The following is a 13,819-nucleotide window of genomic DNA, read 5'->3' as shown; positions in this document are numbered from 1 at the left end:
ATTATTATAAAAAAAAAAAAAAAAAAAAAAAAAAAAGGGTAGCGAGGAGGGGTTTACAAGGTTGGCTCTGTTTCCAGATTCTTGGACTTAAGCATACATTATCTGAGAACTGTGGTCGGTAACAATATTTTAATTGTATGATACAAGGAATTGAACCCAAAGGCTCTTTTGTACTGGGTTACAACCCCATCTCTATTTTTTATTTTGAGATGGGGTCTCACTAAGTTGCTGAATTTATGGTCTTGAATTTATGATCCTCCTGACTTAGCCTCCCAAGTAACTGGGATTACAGGCATGTGCCACCTTACCTGGCAGGAATGGTTACTTTCATTCCCTACTCCCACTCAGGAATTTTGGGGAAAGGGGTGATGCTCTCTCCAACCATTAGAAGAGATACCAGATTAATGAACTTTGTGATTTTGAATATATCCAGTGGCTTTTGCATCTTCCTTCTGCTATCCAATGAGAGAGTCACATAGGGAACCTCAGAAGCCTTCCTGCTTGGTGCTGTGCCTCTGGATGAAAGGATAGGAACCACTGAGCCCAGGGGGACCCCCTTTCTTACCAGAACAGCCCAGGCATTATGCCCTGCCTTTTGCTGTGCATGTGTACTTGGGGAGCGGAAGGAGATGGAAGTCAGGTCAGTCTCAGGCCCACTGGCATGGGCACCACTGACTGGGAGGAGCTACCTCTCTGTCTGGCCAGGCCCTGTCCCTCCTGAAGGATAGGTACTTTAGACCCCAGGCAAGCAGAACCTTAATGTTGTCACTGAGGCTGCCTTCCTTACCCCTGCAGATGACTTGGATGGACTTCTGAGTGAGCTCCCTGAGGACTTCTTCTGTGGGACCAGCAGTTGGGACTGCCCCAAGGCAGGGCACCCACCATGAGCAAGCAGCCTCTAAGCTCCCAGGCAAGGCTCTGGGTATGTCTGGTCACATCCAAGGGAAAGAAGGCCCACAAGACTGGAAACTTGCCAAAGCTTGGGCTTCTGTGGTGCTCCTAACCTGGACGCTGCACCTGAAAAGTCCCTCTTCTCAGATTCTGCACTGCTGCGGCTTTGAGACGTCCTTGGCATTGTCATCCCAGACCTCAGCCAAAGACTGGCTCTTAGCCTTCCTGTTTTCAAGCCCTCTGGCCCTCCATTCCTTTGGTCACCAACAGGAAAGTTGTATCATCTTTTCATTTCAGCTGAACTTGAGGGGATGTTAGACCTAGTTTGCTTGTCCCTTTACTCCCCAGTCTCAGGGAAGCTGAGGTGCTAAGAAGCCCTGTACCATGACAAAGACAAGGTTCCCAGGTGCAGGGGCAGTCGTGTGGGCTTTTGTACCTAGTTCTGAAATAAGAAGCCTCAGGCAGAGCCAAGCAACTCTGGTTCTTTTTTTTGTGTGTGTGTGTGTGTTTTGTTGTTGTTTTTTTTTTAAACACCTTTTCTTTTAGAAAATTTTAGACTTACAGAATTACTATAAAAATAGTTCAGCAAGTTTCCATATACTCTATATCCAATTTCCCCTATTATTCACCTCTGACATTAATATGGTACATTTATCATAATTAATGAACCAATATCAGTACATTATCACTAACTCACTTCATACTTGTTTCAGATTTACTCAGTTTCCCCTCATGTCCTTCCACAGTTTCAGAGGCCAATCCAGAATCCCACATTACATTTAATCTTACTGTCTCTTTAGGCTTCTCTTATTGGTGGCAGTTTCTCAGACTTTCCTTGTTTAGACAACTTCAACGGTTCTGAGAAGCACTGGCTGGGCATAGTGTAGGATGCCCTCTGTTAGGATTTGTCTGATGTTTTTCTCATGATTGGACTGGGGTTATATAGGTTTTGGGGAGGAAGAAAGAGATAAGGTGCCATTCCCCTAACATCTTGTCAGGGTTCGTGTGGCCCTGGGTCACCTGGCTGGGGTAAGGTTCAGGCTTCTGCGCTGCTGAGTGGCTCTTTTCCCTTCTCCTTCCTGTTGTGCTGGAAGTCGCCCTGCACAGTGCACACTTCAGCGGAGGGAGTTCTGTTCCACCTCTTTAAAGGTAGAAGAGCTTCATATATTATTTTGAATTCTTCTGCACAGGAAATTTGTCTGTTCTCCCTCATTTATTCAATCATTTATATCAGTATGGACTCAGGAATTTATTTCATACTTTGGGTTGTAATCAAATAGTTCTTTATTTCTTTGCCAAGTAACTCCTCATTGCTGGAGCTTCTCAATACTACCTTTCAGAAAGGAGTTGACAATGGCATGGGTGTGGCATAAAAGGATTAATTATTCAAGTTACCAAACATTGTTTTCCTTCCTGGGATGAAGGGCAGAGAGGAAAACTCTCCCAACTCCTGGACAAGCAAGGGCAGGTTAAAGATCCCAGTTTGACACCAGCCTCCCCTGCCTCAGCCAGGGGCCTCCCATGGACCTGGGCTCTGCACTGCTCTGGGAGGAGGTATTAATCTCCTTTTCCCAAAGAGCAGTGGATCCTATAGAGGCAGAAGTGAACAAGCACCTTGAAAACTCCATGTTCAGTTGACTGTTGATTGAAGCGGGCCCTGTTCCAGAAGGCTTTTGTGCTCCTAGGCCTGGCAGGAGAGGGCTAATTTCCCAGCACTCTTGCCCCTTCACGTTCCCATTTGGTCTTCCTACTTGAACATACCATGCATTTCTTCCGCCCACAGTTCACAGCTTTAACCTCTGTAGCTTAGATCTGGGACAGAGCCCATCTATCCCATGGTAGCTAGACCACCCAGCACCCTGACCTACAATCCCCCACTCCAGACACTTCTGAGTCCTGGACCCCACTGCTCAGCCTCGACTCATCCCAAACTACTGCATGTCCTGGTTTCTTGGGTGCTTCAGGCTCTGAGCTCTCAGAAGCCAGGCTGGGCATCGAATCTCCTGGCACTGTTTCCTCCAGCACTTCTGGGCTCCTGTGAGACCATGGGCAGGCTGAAGCAAAGGCTTTCTTTCTCTGCCTTCAGCAAGCTAATGCTAAGTACAAGGAGACCCACACACAGGATCTCTAAGGGACAGAGCTGTAGTCAGCACCTTCATGCTTGTGTGACATGGAGGCAGGAAAAGAGGCTGGGTTGGAACTGTTGAGTGCCTTAGGGGAAAAGGGGACGCCTACCACCTGGGCCCCTCTTGGCCCCAGCTGGCCTTACCAGACTCCCAACCCTGGGAACCCAGCTGTAGGTGCTCAGCCTGGCCGTTGGCGGGACAAATAAAACACTGAATGGGTTCCAATAGGGTTAATCACAGCTTCATCTATAGAGGAGCCTTTCTCTGAGGATCTCCAAGCCCTCACTGTGCATGACCTCATTCCTCTTCTGGGATCCCCCACCCTGGAATGCTACCAAGATGCTGGGGCCAGGCAGAGAGTGAGTGAACAGAGGGCCAGGGCAGTGCCAGAAAAAGCCCAAGCTGCTGCCACCCACTTGGGTGGGCGGATGAGTGTTTGCTCTGGCAGAGAGTAGGGGCCTCCATTCAATGCACTACACATTAAAAGTCTGGCCCGCCTTGAGCCAAGTGCTCCTAGACACCACATCCAGACTGACTGTGTGCCCTGGAGCCCCATGCAGCATGGTAGAGTAATGTCTACAGCATGGGATAGGTGCTTGCAAAGCCTGCCTGGAGTTCTTTAGAAGCACAGATTGGGGAGTAGCTGGAACTATAGGCTGGAGCACCTGGGGTTGCTGTAGAGACATCTCCCCAGAGCAGGTGATCTTGGAAGTGGGCTTGGAGGAGTGAGTATAAAACGGCATGAGCAGGAATGGCAGGGAGGAGGGAGGAGCCTTGAGGAGAATGCTAATGTCATGGGACCATCCCAAGGAACTGGGGCTTAGCTGGAGAGGACAGGTGCTAGAAGTTATTAGGTTTTTTTTTTTTTTCCCTAGGGGGGTACTGAGGGTTGAATTTAGGGATACTCGATCACTGAGCCACATCCCCAGCCCTATTTTATATTTTATTTGCAGACAGGATCTCACTGAATTGCTTAGTGCCTTGCTTTTACTGGCTTTGAACTCGCAATCCTCCTGTCTCAGCCTCCAGAGCTGCTGGGATTATAGGCGTGTGCCACCACACCTGGCATAAATTTTAGTTTTTAAACAAGTGAATTGCCATTTTAGATCATTCTGGCAGGAAAATAGAGGTAGGTGTGACCAGAGGTAGGAACACCAATCAAGTTGGGCTGATCCTGCTTTAAGGCTTTGAGAGCCTGAACTTGACAGTGACTGAGAATGTGAGAACAGGAGTTAGAATTAGTCTGTGTTCAGGGACCAGGGAGAGGACAAAGTGAAAGCTACCCATGCAGAGGTTATGGCAGGGCCAGGGCAGGGAGGAGCACCAAGAGCGCACTGCACTGTGGGGCAGACATCAGCCCAGCCTCAGCCTGCCAATTCTGGAGTTAGAAGAACTTCAGTGGGCCATGGGTGGTGTCCTTTTGCCCTCCCCTTCCACAGCCTGTCAGTCACACCAGCTGGGGTGGTTTCACGGTCTCATTCCTCCCCCTAGAGGCTCCTGGAAGCAGAGCTGCCTTCTCTTCAGAGTAAACAGGTTTGCAGCTAGAAGATCTCTCTAGTTCAGTCTCCAGAGTTTCAAGGTCAATCCCTTGCCCCCTTCAGGCATGCATGTGCATCCCCTTAGGAGCTGGAGGGACAGTAATCATTGAGGGTAGTCTGTGGAGACCAAAGACCACACTGTCCCGCTCAGGGAGTGGGGAGGCTTACAGAACTGTCTTCACCACATGTGGTCACAGCAGCTGGGCCCAAAATGCACTGTCCATGGCATCAGGCCCATGATGGGGTCTTGGCTCTGGCCCTCAAGCCATGCGACCATGAGCTAGTGATTTTCCTTGTTAAGCCTTAAATCTTAAAACAGAGCTAAGACCTCCCAACTTGGGAGTTCAATTGATAATTAACCTAACCATACCATTTACTGTCAAAACCTGTTTTGTATTACTGTATTATTTACCTGGTCACCCAAATGAAGATGGATATGAACGTGACTTAAATTGTAAAGGTTCACACCACATGCATATTGCTATTACTATAGGTGCCAGGAAGAGCTGTTCATCTCAGTTATCAGTCCCAACCTCCCCTTACTTCCTGTGCTGAGATCTGCCCTCTCTCCTCCCTATGGGCCAACCTGGGCTCCTGCTCTCTAGTCAACGTCACAGAGGCTGTATCACCCTCCCTCGGCCTGGCCCTTCCCATCCCATCCCATCCCATCCCATCCCATGGCTGCCTGCTTCACTCATCTTGGACCTTGCCAACCCGAGACACACTAGAGATGTAGGAGGATGCGGTCCTGGAGTCCTGAGGTAGCCTCAGTTGAGGACCTGCTGACCAATCAAATGGGGCAGGAGCTGGCCCAGCACCATCTCTGCACCAGGATCATGATTCTCGGCAAACTGTTTACCAGAGTAGTGAAGAGCCTATTTATAGTCTCAGCTGCTCTTCTCCCTGCTCACGGGGGAGGGGAAGGAAACAGGCTGATTCTCCAGAGCGAGGGTGGTAGTCCCCCTGAGGAACAAGGATCTGTCCAGGTGCCACTGCCCAGTCTCCCGGGCCCCTCCCCATGGCAGGGGAGACCTTCCCCTTCACCTCCTCTACGCTGCGTGCTCTCCGCCTGCAGCGGGAGTGGCTGGAATGGGAGGATCGGCGACGGGCAGCTGCCCAGCAGTGCCGCAGCCACAGGTGCCCCTCAAGTTTCCAGGCCCGACTCACAAGGCCTCGCCGCTCCTGCCGGGACCCAGCTGTCCACAATGCCCTCTTCTCTGGTGACCTGCAGCAGGTTCAAGCTCTGTTCCAAGATGAAGAGGCTGCCAACATGATTGTGGAGACTGTGAGCAACCAGCTGGCCTGGTCAGCAGAACAGGGTAAGGAGCACCAGGGAGAGGTCAGGGAGGAGGGAGAACAAAGAAGGGTGGGGGAGGGGAGGGGGAGAATCTAGGCTCATCCTCTCCCTGCACACCCAAAACTAGACCATCCCTTGCCACCACCTATCGGAAGTGGTGGTCTATGTATCTTTTCAGAATTAAAAGTTATATTATTTAAAAAAAAAATATATATATATATATATATATATTTGTTGATGGACCTTTATTTTATTCATTTATTTATATGTGGTGCTGAGGATCAAACCCAGTGCTTCACATATGCTAGGCAAGTGCTCTACCTCTGAACCACAACCCCAGCCCAAAAGTTATAATCTCTAAGCGTATTATATACAGATTGTGTAAATTTTATATTTAGTTGACAAATAATTGAATAGACATATCTCCCACACATTTGAATTTTTTTTTTCTTTCATAGAATAAAATTACAGGGCTCAGGTTATAGCTTAGTGGTAGGGTGCTCGCTTCACACGAGTGAGGCACTGGGTTCAGCCCTCAGTGCCACACAAAATAAAATAAATAAAGGTATTGTGTCCATCTACAACTAAGAGGGGAAAAAAACAAAAGAATGAGGGGCCAAGATTGTGGTTCAGTGGTAGAGCGCTGCCTAGCATGTGTGAGGCACTGGGTTCGATCCTTGGCACCACATAAAATAAAATAAAAGTATTGTGTCCATCTACAACTAAAAAAAAATATTTTTAAAAAAGAATAAAATTACATCCCACATAAAATTTTATTTTATTTTTTGGTGCTGAGGTTTGAACCCAAGGCCTCTTGCATGCTAAGCATGCATTCTATCACTGAACTACACCCCCACCTCACATGCAATTTTATAACCTGATTTTTTTTTCATGTAACATCTTTCCATGCCAATAACCATAAATCTATAAAATATTTTAAATAGGTGCATAAATTCTATGCAGGTGTACACCATGATTTATATAACAAGCCCCCAGATACAGACGATAGATTAGTTTATTTTTTTTTAAAAAGTATCTTTAAGTCAGGCACAGTGGTGCACACCTGTAATCCCAGTGATTTGAGAGGCTGAGGCATAAAGAGCGCAAGTTCAGGGCCAGTCCTAGCAACTTAACAAAACCCTCAGCAACTTAGAGAGACCCTGTCTAAAAATGAAAAATTACAAAATAAATAGGGAGGCAGTTCAGTGATAAAGCTCCCCAGGTTCAATCCTTAGTACCCCCTCCCCATAAAAAGAAGCTTTTTTAAACTTTTAGTTATTTATTTCTTGTGGTGCTGGGGTTCAAATGCAGGCATGCTAGGTAAGCACTCTACCACTGAGGTACATCCCCAGTCACCCCTTAACTTTTTTTTTTAATTTAATTTTATTTTTTTGTTGAACTCAGGGCCTCATGGTCCCTTAACTGTTTTAAATAGCAGTGTGATGAACATCTTTATGTACTTGCCAAATGATTTTTCTAGGATGCATTCTGGCTAGCAGATTTGTTCATATCAACCAAATACCTCAAGTGAGACTGCAATGAAGATTGGCAGAAGATTGTCTCAAACCCCATCCTTGGATTGGGGCCTTCAAAATCCTGGGGAGAGCTTACAGATCCAGATGAGTCACAGTCACTCCATGCTGGAAATTCTGTCTGACCATGATAGTGAGACTGTGACCTCACCCAGGGCCTCCTGGTCTTGTCCCGCAGCTTATTCCCTGGATGGGGCTTAGCTTTAATTTCAATCCTAATAAAAAGCAAAACATGCTTTACCAAAGATTTGGAGAAACCAAGGACTTACTTTGCTAGCATGCAAATAACCTATTAAGTATCAATGTCTTTTAAATAAGTCCTGGACTATTTCCAACTTTTGAATCTAACACCAGTCACATGATCATTCCCCTTTCCTCAATCCTTTTTTTTTCCCCATTCCACCTCTAATCCTCCCCCTCCATCATTCCGCCTACTTCCACCCAATTCTCTCTGCCCAGGAGTATCCTACAACTCATTTTTGTTCTTTGGCCTTTCCTAGGCTCAGGCCCAGGCCCACCTGTGCATAACTACTGCACCACAAAGCCAGAGGTGAACAAAAAGAGCCACCAAATCCATTAGCAGCTCAAAGACCCTAAGGTTTCCTTAATTGGCGTTTGTGATTTTTAAAAAATATTTATTTTTGTATTTGTAGTTGAACCCAATAACTATTTATATGTGGTACTGAGGATCAAACCCAGGACCTCGCTCGAGGCAAGCGCTCTACTGCTGAGCCATAACCCCAGCCCCAAGGCTGTTGTGATTTTATAGCAATTATTCTTTTCTGTGATACATACTATGTTTTCTTACAGACTGAGAAAATATTCTAAAAAGCTGTTCTAATTTATACTCCCAATTCAGGCCTTGAGTTCCTTTCCACAGATACAGCCTGGGACAGTGCTTGTGTTTAGTGGACTCTGCAGGGGGAGACCAGCCCTAACTGTCAGCTACAAGCCAGTATCCCCAACCTTGCCCTTCCCACCCATCTTACCCAGTCCACCAATTCTACTTGTTCTTAGGGTTCTGGGTACTGACACCCAAGACCAAGCAGACAGCACCCCTCACCATCACTGCGGCCAGAGGCTACACGGATTGCACCCGCCACCTGATCCTGCAGGGGGCAGAGCTGGATGCCCGTGTTGGAGGCCGGGCTGCCTTGCACGAGGCCTGTGCCAGAGCCCAGACTGACTGTGTGCGGCTGCTGTTGACCTTCGGTGCCAAGGCTAATGTGCTGTCAGAGGAGGGCACTACACCCTTGCACTTCTGCACAACCCCTGAGTCCTTGCAGTAGGTGCCCGTGGGTGGGGATGATTTGGGCAGGAGTGTGTGTATGCATGTGTGTCTTTAGCTTGCATGGCCAAGACAAGAAGAACTTGACATCCAAACCCAGCTTTGTGGTTCCCAAAGCATTCTGCCACTGAGCTACAAACCCCAATCCACCCCCTTTTTTTTGAGATAGGGTCTTGCTAAGTTGCCCAGTCTGACCTCAAACTTAGGATCCCCTGCCTTAGTCTCCTGAGTACTGGGATTGCTAGCGTGAGCCACTGCCATATACATCTTCATAACAACCTGCAGACAGGCCTCAGTCTATAAATGAGAAAATTGAGGCTCAGAAAGATTTAGTGTCTTGTCCAATATCACATGTGTTAAACTCAGGAGGCAGAAGCCTTGTTTCTTTTGGGAAAACCCCTGTTCCAATTCTAATTTCAAATTCCCTGTGAATCCTCTATAGTCAGATTAAGAAAGGCACCAGGAAACATCTAGCCATGTTTCCCAGCCTCACCATCAGTCCCTCTTCTTTGCTTTTCCTTCCTTTTTTAAGGTCAACAGTGGTTGACCCCTTTTACATGATATTTGCCCTTTTACAAGTCAAGTCAACAGACTGGGCTAGCAGGTAATGATTCAAGACATTGCACAGCCCACATGCTGGGGATCTCTCTCCCTGCTAGATCTAGGCCAGTGGTGGACCGGGAAGTGATCCAAATTTGCCAACTCTTTCTTAGGTTTTTATGGGTGTGTCTGATGTGGCTGGGAACAAGCACTTCCCAACACACTTATCCTTTTACGCAAAGTGAAAATGGCCACTTTCTGGAAGCCTATTGAATGAAATTTTAAGTGTTACTTAAATTTAAGTATTTATTTTTTGATATCAGGTATTGAACCCAGGGGCGCTTAACCATTGAGCCACATTCCTAGCCCTTTTTATTTTTTATTTTGAGACAGGGTCTCACTAGGTTGCTTACGTCTTGTTAAATTGCTGAGGCTGGCTTCGAACCTGGAATCCTCCTGCCTCAACCTCTTGAGCCACTCGGATTACAGGCATGTGCCACCATGCCTGGCTCTTTAATTTTTTTTTTTTTTTTTTTAGTACCAGGGATTGAAAGCAGGGGCACTTCACCACTGAGTCACATCCCCAGCCCTTTTATATATTTTATTTAGAGACAAGGTCTCACTAATTTGCTTAGGGCCTTACTAAGTTGCTAAGGCTGTTCTTGAACTTAAGATCCTCCTGCCTTAGCCTCCTGAGCTGCTTGGGATTACAGGCATGTGCCACCATGTCCAGCTGCTAAATTAAGTATTTAGAAACAAAAATTAGCCCATGATTAGAATTCGCTGAGGAAATGAGTTCAGTAGTTCTTGGAAAACTGGTTGCTACTTGACTTTTGGACACTGAGAAAAACACCTATTGAACTTGGCATCCTAGCCATCTGGGGAAAGGATACCTGATTATTAGAGTTTCACTAGGGTTGATGAATCTGCTTTTAGCTTTCCAGCAACTGCCATTCTGGCTTTATTTATTTATTTATTTTAGTTGTAGTTGGAAACAATACCTTTATTTTATTTATTTATTTTTATGTGGTGCTGAGGATTGAACCCAGAGCCTCACACATGCTGTGCCAGCCCTCTAATGCTGAGCCACAACCCCAGCCCCCATTCTGGATTTTTAATTATAAATGATTCTTAGTTTAGTTTCATCATTATTAGTTTGTTGCATGTTTGGTTTTGTCCACGGTGGGTAATAATGCATGTTTGCGGCAGTGGTGTTCTGGCCAATAATTTTTCCAGGATCTTGGAGACTGTGAAACATGTGCTCTTTAAAACGCTTTTTGTTTAATTTTGTTTTGTCTAGGGGGAAAGTTGAGTAGGGAGGTCCCCAAGTACCTTCCTTTGCCCAAATGAACCTGGCTTGGTCTAGAAGAATGGTCTTCAAATTTGGAGGCAGGGAGATAATATTAAGATTTCTATTATTTATTGTTTTGCCTCATGTGCTTTAAATTTGTTTCATAGTGCACATAGGAATGGGTTTTCAAAATCTTGTGCTATCAAAATGTTAGACCACTGGCAAATGATCTAAGCTCAGGCCTTGGGGTCCCATTTTAATGAAGAGTAAGGGTGAAATCAAGGAGGGAGTACTAATTCTGGTGCAACCACTAATTTGTTATGTGTCCTTAGCTGCTGTGCAAGACCTTAATTTTTTCATGTGAAAATTAAGACGCTTCTGGTAGCTCTGATGGGGCCTTCCATCTCTGGTGTCTGTCATGGGGCTTTTGTGATCTGGAGAACATGAGGCTGTATGTACCTCGAAGTAGAGGGGTGGGAAGAAGGGGGGTTGCTCTCAGTCCTGACCTTGGGCCCTTGCATTCCTGTTTCCAGGTGTGCCAAGCTGCTGCTGGAGGCAGGAGCAACCGTGAACTCAGCAGCCAAGGAGAGTGAGGTGACGCCCCTGCACGTGGCGGCAGCGCGTGGCCTGGAGGCGCACGTGGTTCTTTACCTACAGAAAGGTGCCAAAGTGGGCCTGCGCACCAGCCAGGGGGAGACAGCGCTGAACGCAGCTTGCGCTGGAGCTGAGGGCCCGGGCAGCAGCCGACAGCATGAGGCTGCGGCACGGCACCTCCTAGAGGCCGGGGCTGACCCCCGGGCAGCTGGGCGTAAGCGCCATACACCACTGCACAATGCCTGTGCCAACGGCTGCGGGGCCCTGGCTGAGCTGCTGCTGCGATACGGAGCCTGCGCTTGGCTCCCCAACGGAGCGGGCCACACACCCATGGACTGCGCTCTGCAGGCTGTGCAGGATGCCCCCAACTGGGAACCCGAGGTCCTCTTTTCAGTGCTGCTGGACTATGGGGCCCAGCCTGTGTGCCCTGAGGTGAGTGGGGGAGGCTGAGGAAGGAGGCTGGGATGAGGGTTTGGGGGCTGAGTTGCAGCAGCCCTGCCTCTGGGGAAGAGAGTGTTCCAAGAGACTGGAAAGGCCATCCTCAGTTGCCAGAGGTTCCTCCCCATCTTGGGAGTGGAGAGAGGGTTGGGGGTGCAGTGTCCAAGCATTGAAGGAAACTCTAGCCAAGAGGTTGGAGCATGCTTGAGGCTGGGGAAACAAGCATGATAAAGGATGAGAAACTCAGATCTTAGTTCCCCAAACAAGAGTGTGAGTGGGGATTTGGATTAGGCTGAGCTTGGATCTGCCCTTGGATGGGGGAGGCAAGGAGCCCCTAAGACCCTCTTTTGATTCCTAGATGCTGAAACATTGTGCCAACTTCCCTCGGGCTCTGGAAGTTCTGCTTAATGCCTATCCTTGCATCCCATCCTGTGATACTTGGGTGGAGGCAGTGCTTCCTGAGCTGTGGCAGGTATGTCCACCCCAAGGGCAGAGCTCCTTCCTGAGGGGATGGTGAGAAAAGATGAGCCACACGCCTGTCCCTCAGGGACCAGCTTCTGGAGGGAGGCGCAGGAAAGCCCTCTGCAGAAGAGGATGGGCAGAGTGAAACCCCTGGCCTCCCAACTCTTGCAGTACAGGCTGACCTCTGCTTTTACACACCTGCCCAGCCTCGCTCACCAACATGGCTGAGACCCTGCCCTGAGGTGTAGGGAGCCCCAGCTCCCCTACCATGCCAGGGCCTCTCACCTATGAATCCAAGTCCTTCCAGATATACCAAGTGGATGCAGGTTGCAGAAGCCCAGCACCTCACTGCTAGGTTTCCCTAGATGGAAGGGCAGAGTCAAGGGAGCTGGGCCAACTGACCCTCTTTCCCTCCTGGCCTAGGAGCATGAAGCCTTCTACAGCTCGGCCCTATGCATGGTAAACCAGCCGCGGCGGCTGCAGCACCTGGCCCGACTGGCAGTGCGAGCCCAGTTGGGTAGTCGCTGTCGGCAGGCTGCCACCCAGCTCCCACTGCCCCCACTTCTCCGAGACTACCTGCTGCTTCATGTGGAGGGATGCATCCAGTGAGCTCCATGACAGGCCACTGCCACAGCTGTCCTGCCCCTTCTATCTATCCCTGTCCTCAACCCTAGGGAAATGATTGCTGGCTCTCATCTTTGTGCTTCATACACCCTCCTGGACCAGCTCATCCTTCCACTAGCTTCTTGAACCACCTGATGACCATCCGCCATCCTGAGCTTCAGACCCTTTCCCCAGGGGAAGATCTATACTCAGCCTGTTCCCAGAGTCAAAGAATGTTCACCTCCCCTGCCTGGGCATGATTGGATGGCTCCTCCATCTACTGTGGTGTCCTTGGTGCCTCTCTCTCCCGCCACCCATATACCTGTTCTGCCTCTTAAAGAGTGACAAGGTCTTGCCTCTGCCTGCCCTGTTCCCACCTGCTAAGAGCCACAGCCAAGTAATATGATGCATGGCATTTTTGGTTGAAAGGTGATGCCAGCAAGCCATTGAGATGATATGATTATGTTAAGATTTGCATTCATATGAATATTGGACTCCTGCTGTTCACCTTGGCCTGCTACGGGACTCCTGGAGAGTTCCCATTGGTTGGGGAAGTGCGGTAGGAGGGAATTCCGGAGGAGGGACTTCCTGTTGGGACTCTGGAGAAGCCGCGTGGGTCGGCAATCTTCCCGGGAGCGTACGAGGCATTGGCAGCAGTTTCAAAAATAAAGTTTGTTCCTGCTTGAGTGGCTCGTGATTTTGTGCCCAGCCAGACTGCAGCACCCACCCAACCTGCCTTTGTCACCTCAAGGCGGGTCTTGAAACCCATGCCTTGAATGGATGCTGAAATAATCTTTGAGTCACACCTCTGATCATTCCAGTAGTGGCTCTCTCTACCTTCAGGCAAAATCAAAACTCAACAAAAGGGGTCCTTGGGGTGTAGCTCAGTGGTAGAGCACTTGCTTAGAATGTGCAAGGCCCTGGGTTCTATCCCTAGTACTGCAAAAACAAAAAAAAACAAAAAGACCTCAACAAAATGAAGTCTCTAGACATTGGCCTCTGCATGTTCTCTGGCTTCCTGACTCCCCTTCTCGTCCCAAATTCCTGGAATCCAACCTTAGTAAACTAGTTACCAATTGCTGGATATGACCGGCTCTTCTTTGCTTTCAGGAGTCTGCCTGTGTGGTTCCCTCTGCTTGATATACATTTTTTTTGGCCTAGTCAAGGTTGATTTGATCCTCAAGACTCAGTTCAGATAGATCCTCAAGAGTCAGTTCAG

General features: G+C 48.3%; 2 protein-coding genes across 3 annotated transcripts in view; both read left to right on the top strand.

Moving 5' to 3' along the window:
- Hrob (homologous recombination factor with OB-fold) overlaps nt 1-1,366 on the top strand; it is a 14,593-nt gene extending 13,227 nt beyond the window's left edge. The window contains exon 10 of the mRNA XM_015495607.2: nt 796-1,366. Within this exon, the coding sequence (XP_015351093.1) occupies nt 796-887 (92 nt within the window). The 3' untranslated portion in view covers nt 888-1,366. The remainder of the gene's footprint in view (nt 1-795) is intronic.
- Nucleotides 1,367-4,394: 3,028 nt separating this feature from the next.
- On the top strand, nt 4,395-13,286 carry Asb16 (ankyrin repeat and SOCS box containing 16). 2 transcript variants are annotated; one of them, XM_015495605.2, is made up of 5 exons: nt 4,400-5,874; nt 8,402-8,669; nt 11,037-11,529; nt 11,894-12,007; nt 12,421-13,286. In XM_015495605.2, the coding sequence occupies exons 1-5, from the start codon at nt 5,574-5,576 to the stop codon at nt 12,604-12,606; spliced, it is 1,362 nt and encodes a 453-aa protein (XP_015351091.1). In that variant the 5' UTR covers nt 4,400-5,573; the 3' UTR covers nt 12,607-13,286. The 2 variants fall into 2 exon arrangements, with proteins under 2 accessions (XP_015351092.1, XP_015351091.1); XM_015495606.2 differs by lacking the exon at nt 11,894-12,007 and having other exon boundaries at nt 4,395-5,874.
- The last annotated feature ends 533 nt before the right edge of the window (nt 13,287-13,819 follow it).

The sequence above is a fragment of the Marmota marmota genome, unplaced genomic scaffold, assembly GCF_001458135.2.
Source record: "Marmota marmota marmota unplaced genomic scaffold, marMar, whole genome shotgun sequence".
Taxonomy (NCBI): Eukaryota; Metazoa; Chordata; class Mammalia; order Rodentia; family Sciuridae; genus Marmota; species Marmota marmota.
Note: the sequence above shows the minus strand (reverse complement) of the source record. Positions and strands in the feature narration are given on the sequence as shown.

Excerpts from the sequence above, each read along its gene's own strand:
- Asb16 (XM_015495605.2), top strand. The coding sequence starts at position 5,574 with ATGGCAGGGGAGACCTTCCCCTTCACCTCCTCTACGCTGCGTGCTCTC. Across the intron at positions 5,875-8,401 it reads GGCCTGGTCAGCAGAACAGG|GGTTCTGGGTACTGACACCC; the intron begins GTAAGGAGCACC and ends ACTTGTTCTTAG. Across the intron at positions 11,530-11,893 it reads CCCAGCCTGTGTGCCCTGAG|ATGCTGAAACATTGTGCCAA; the intron begins GTGAGTGGGGGA and ends TTTGATTCCTAG.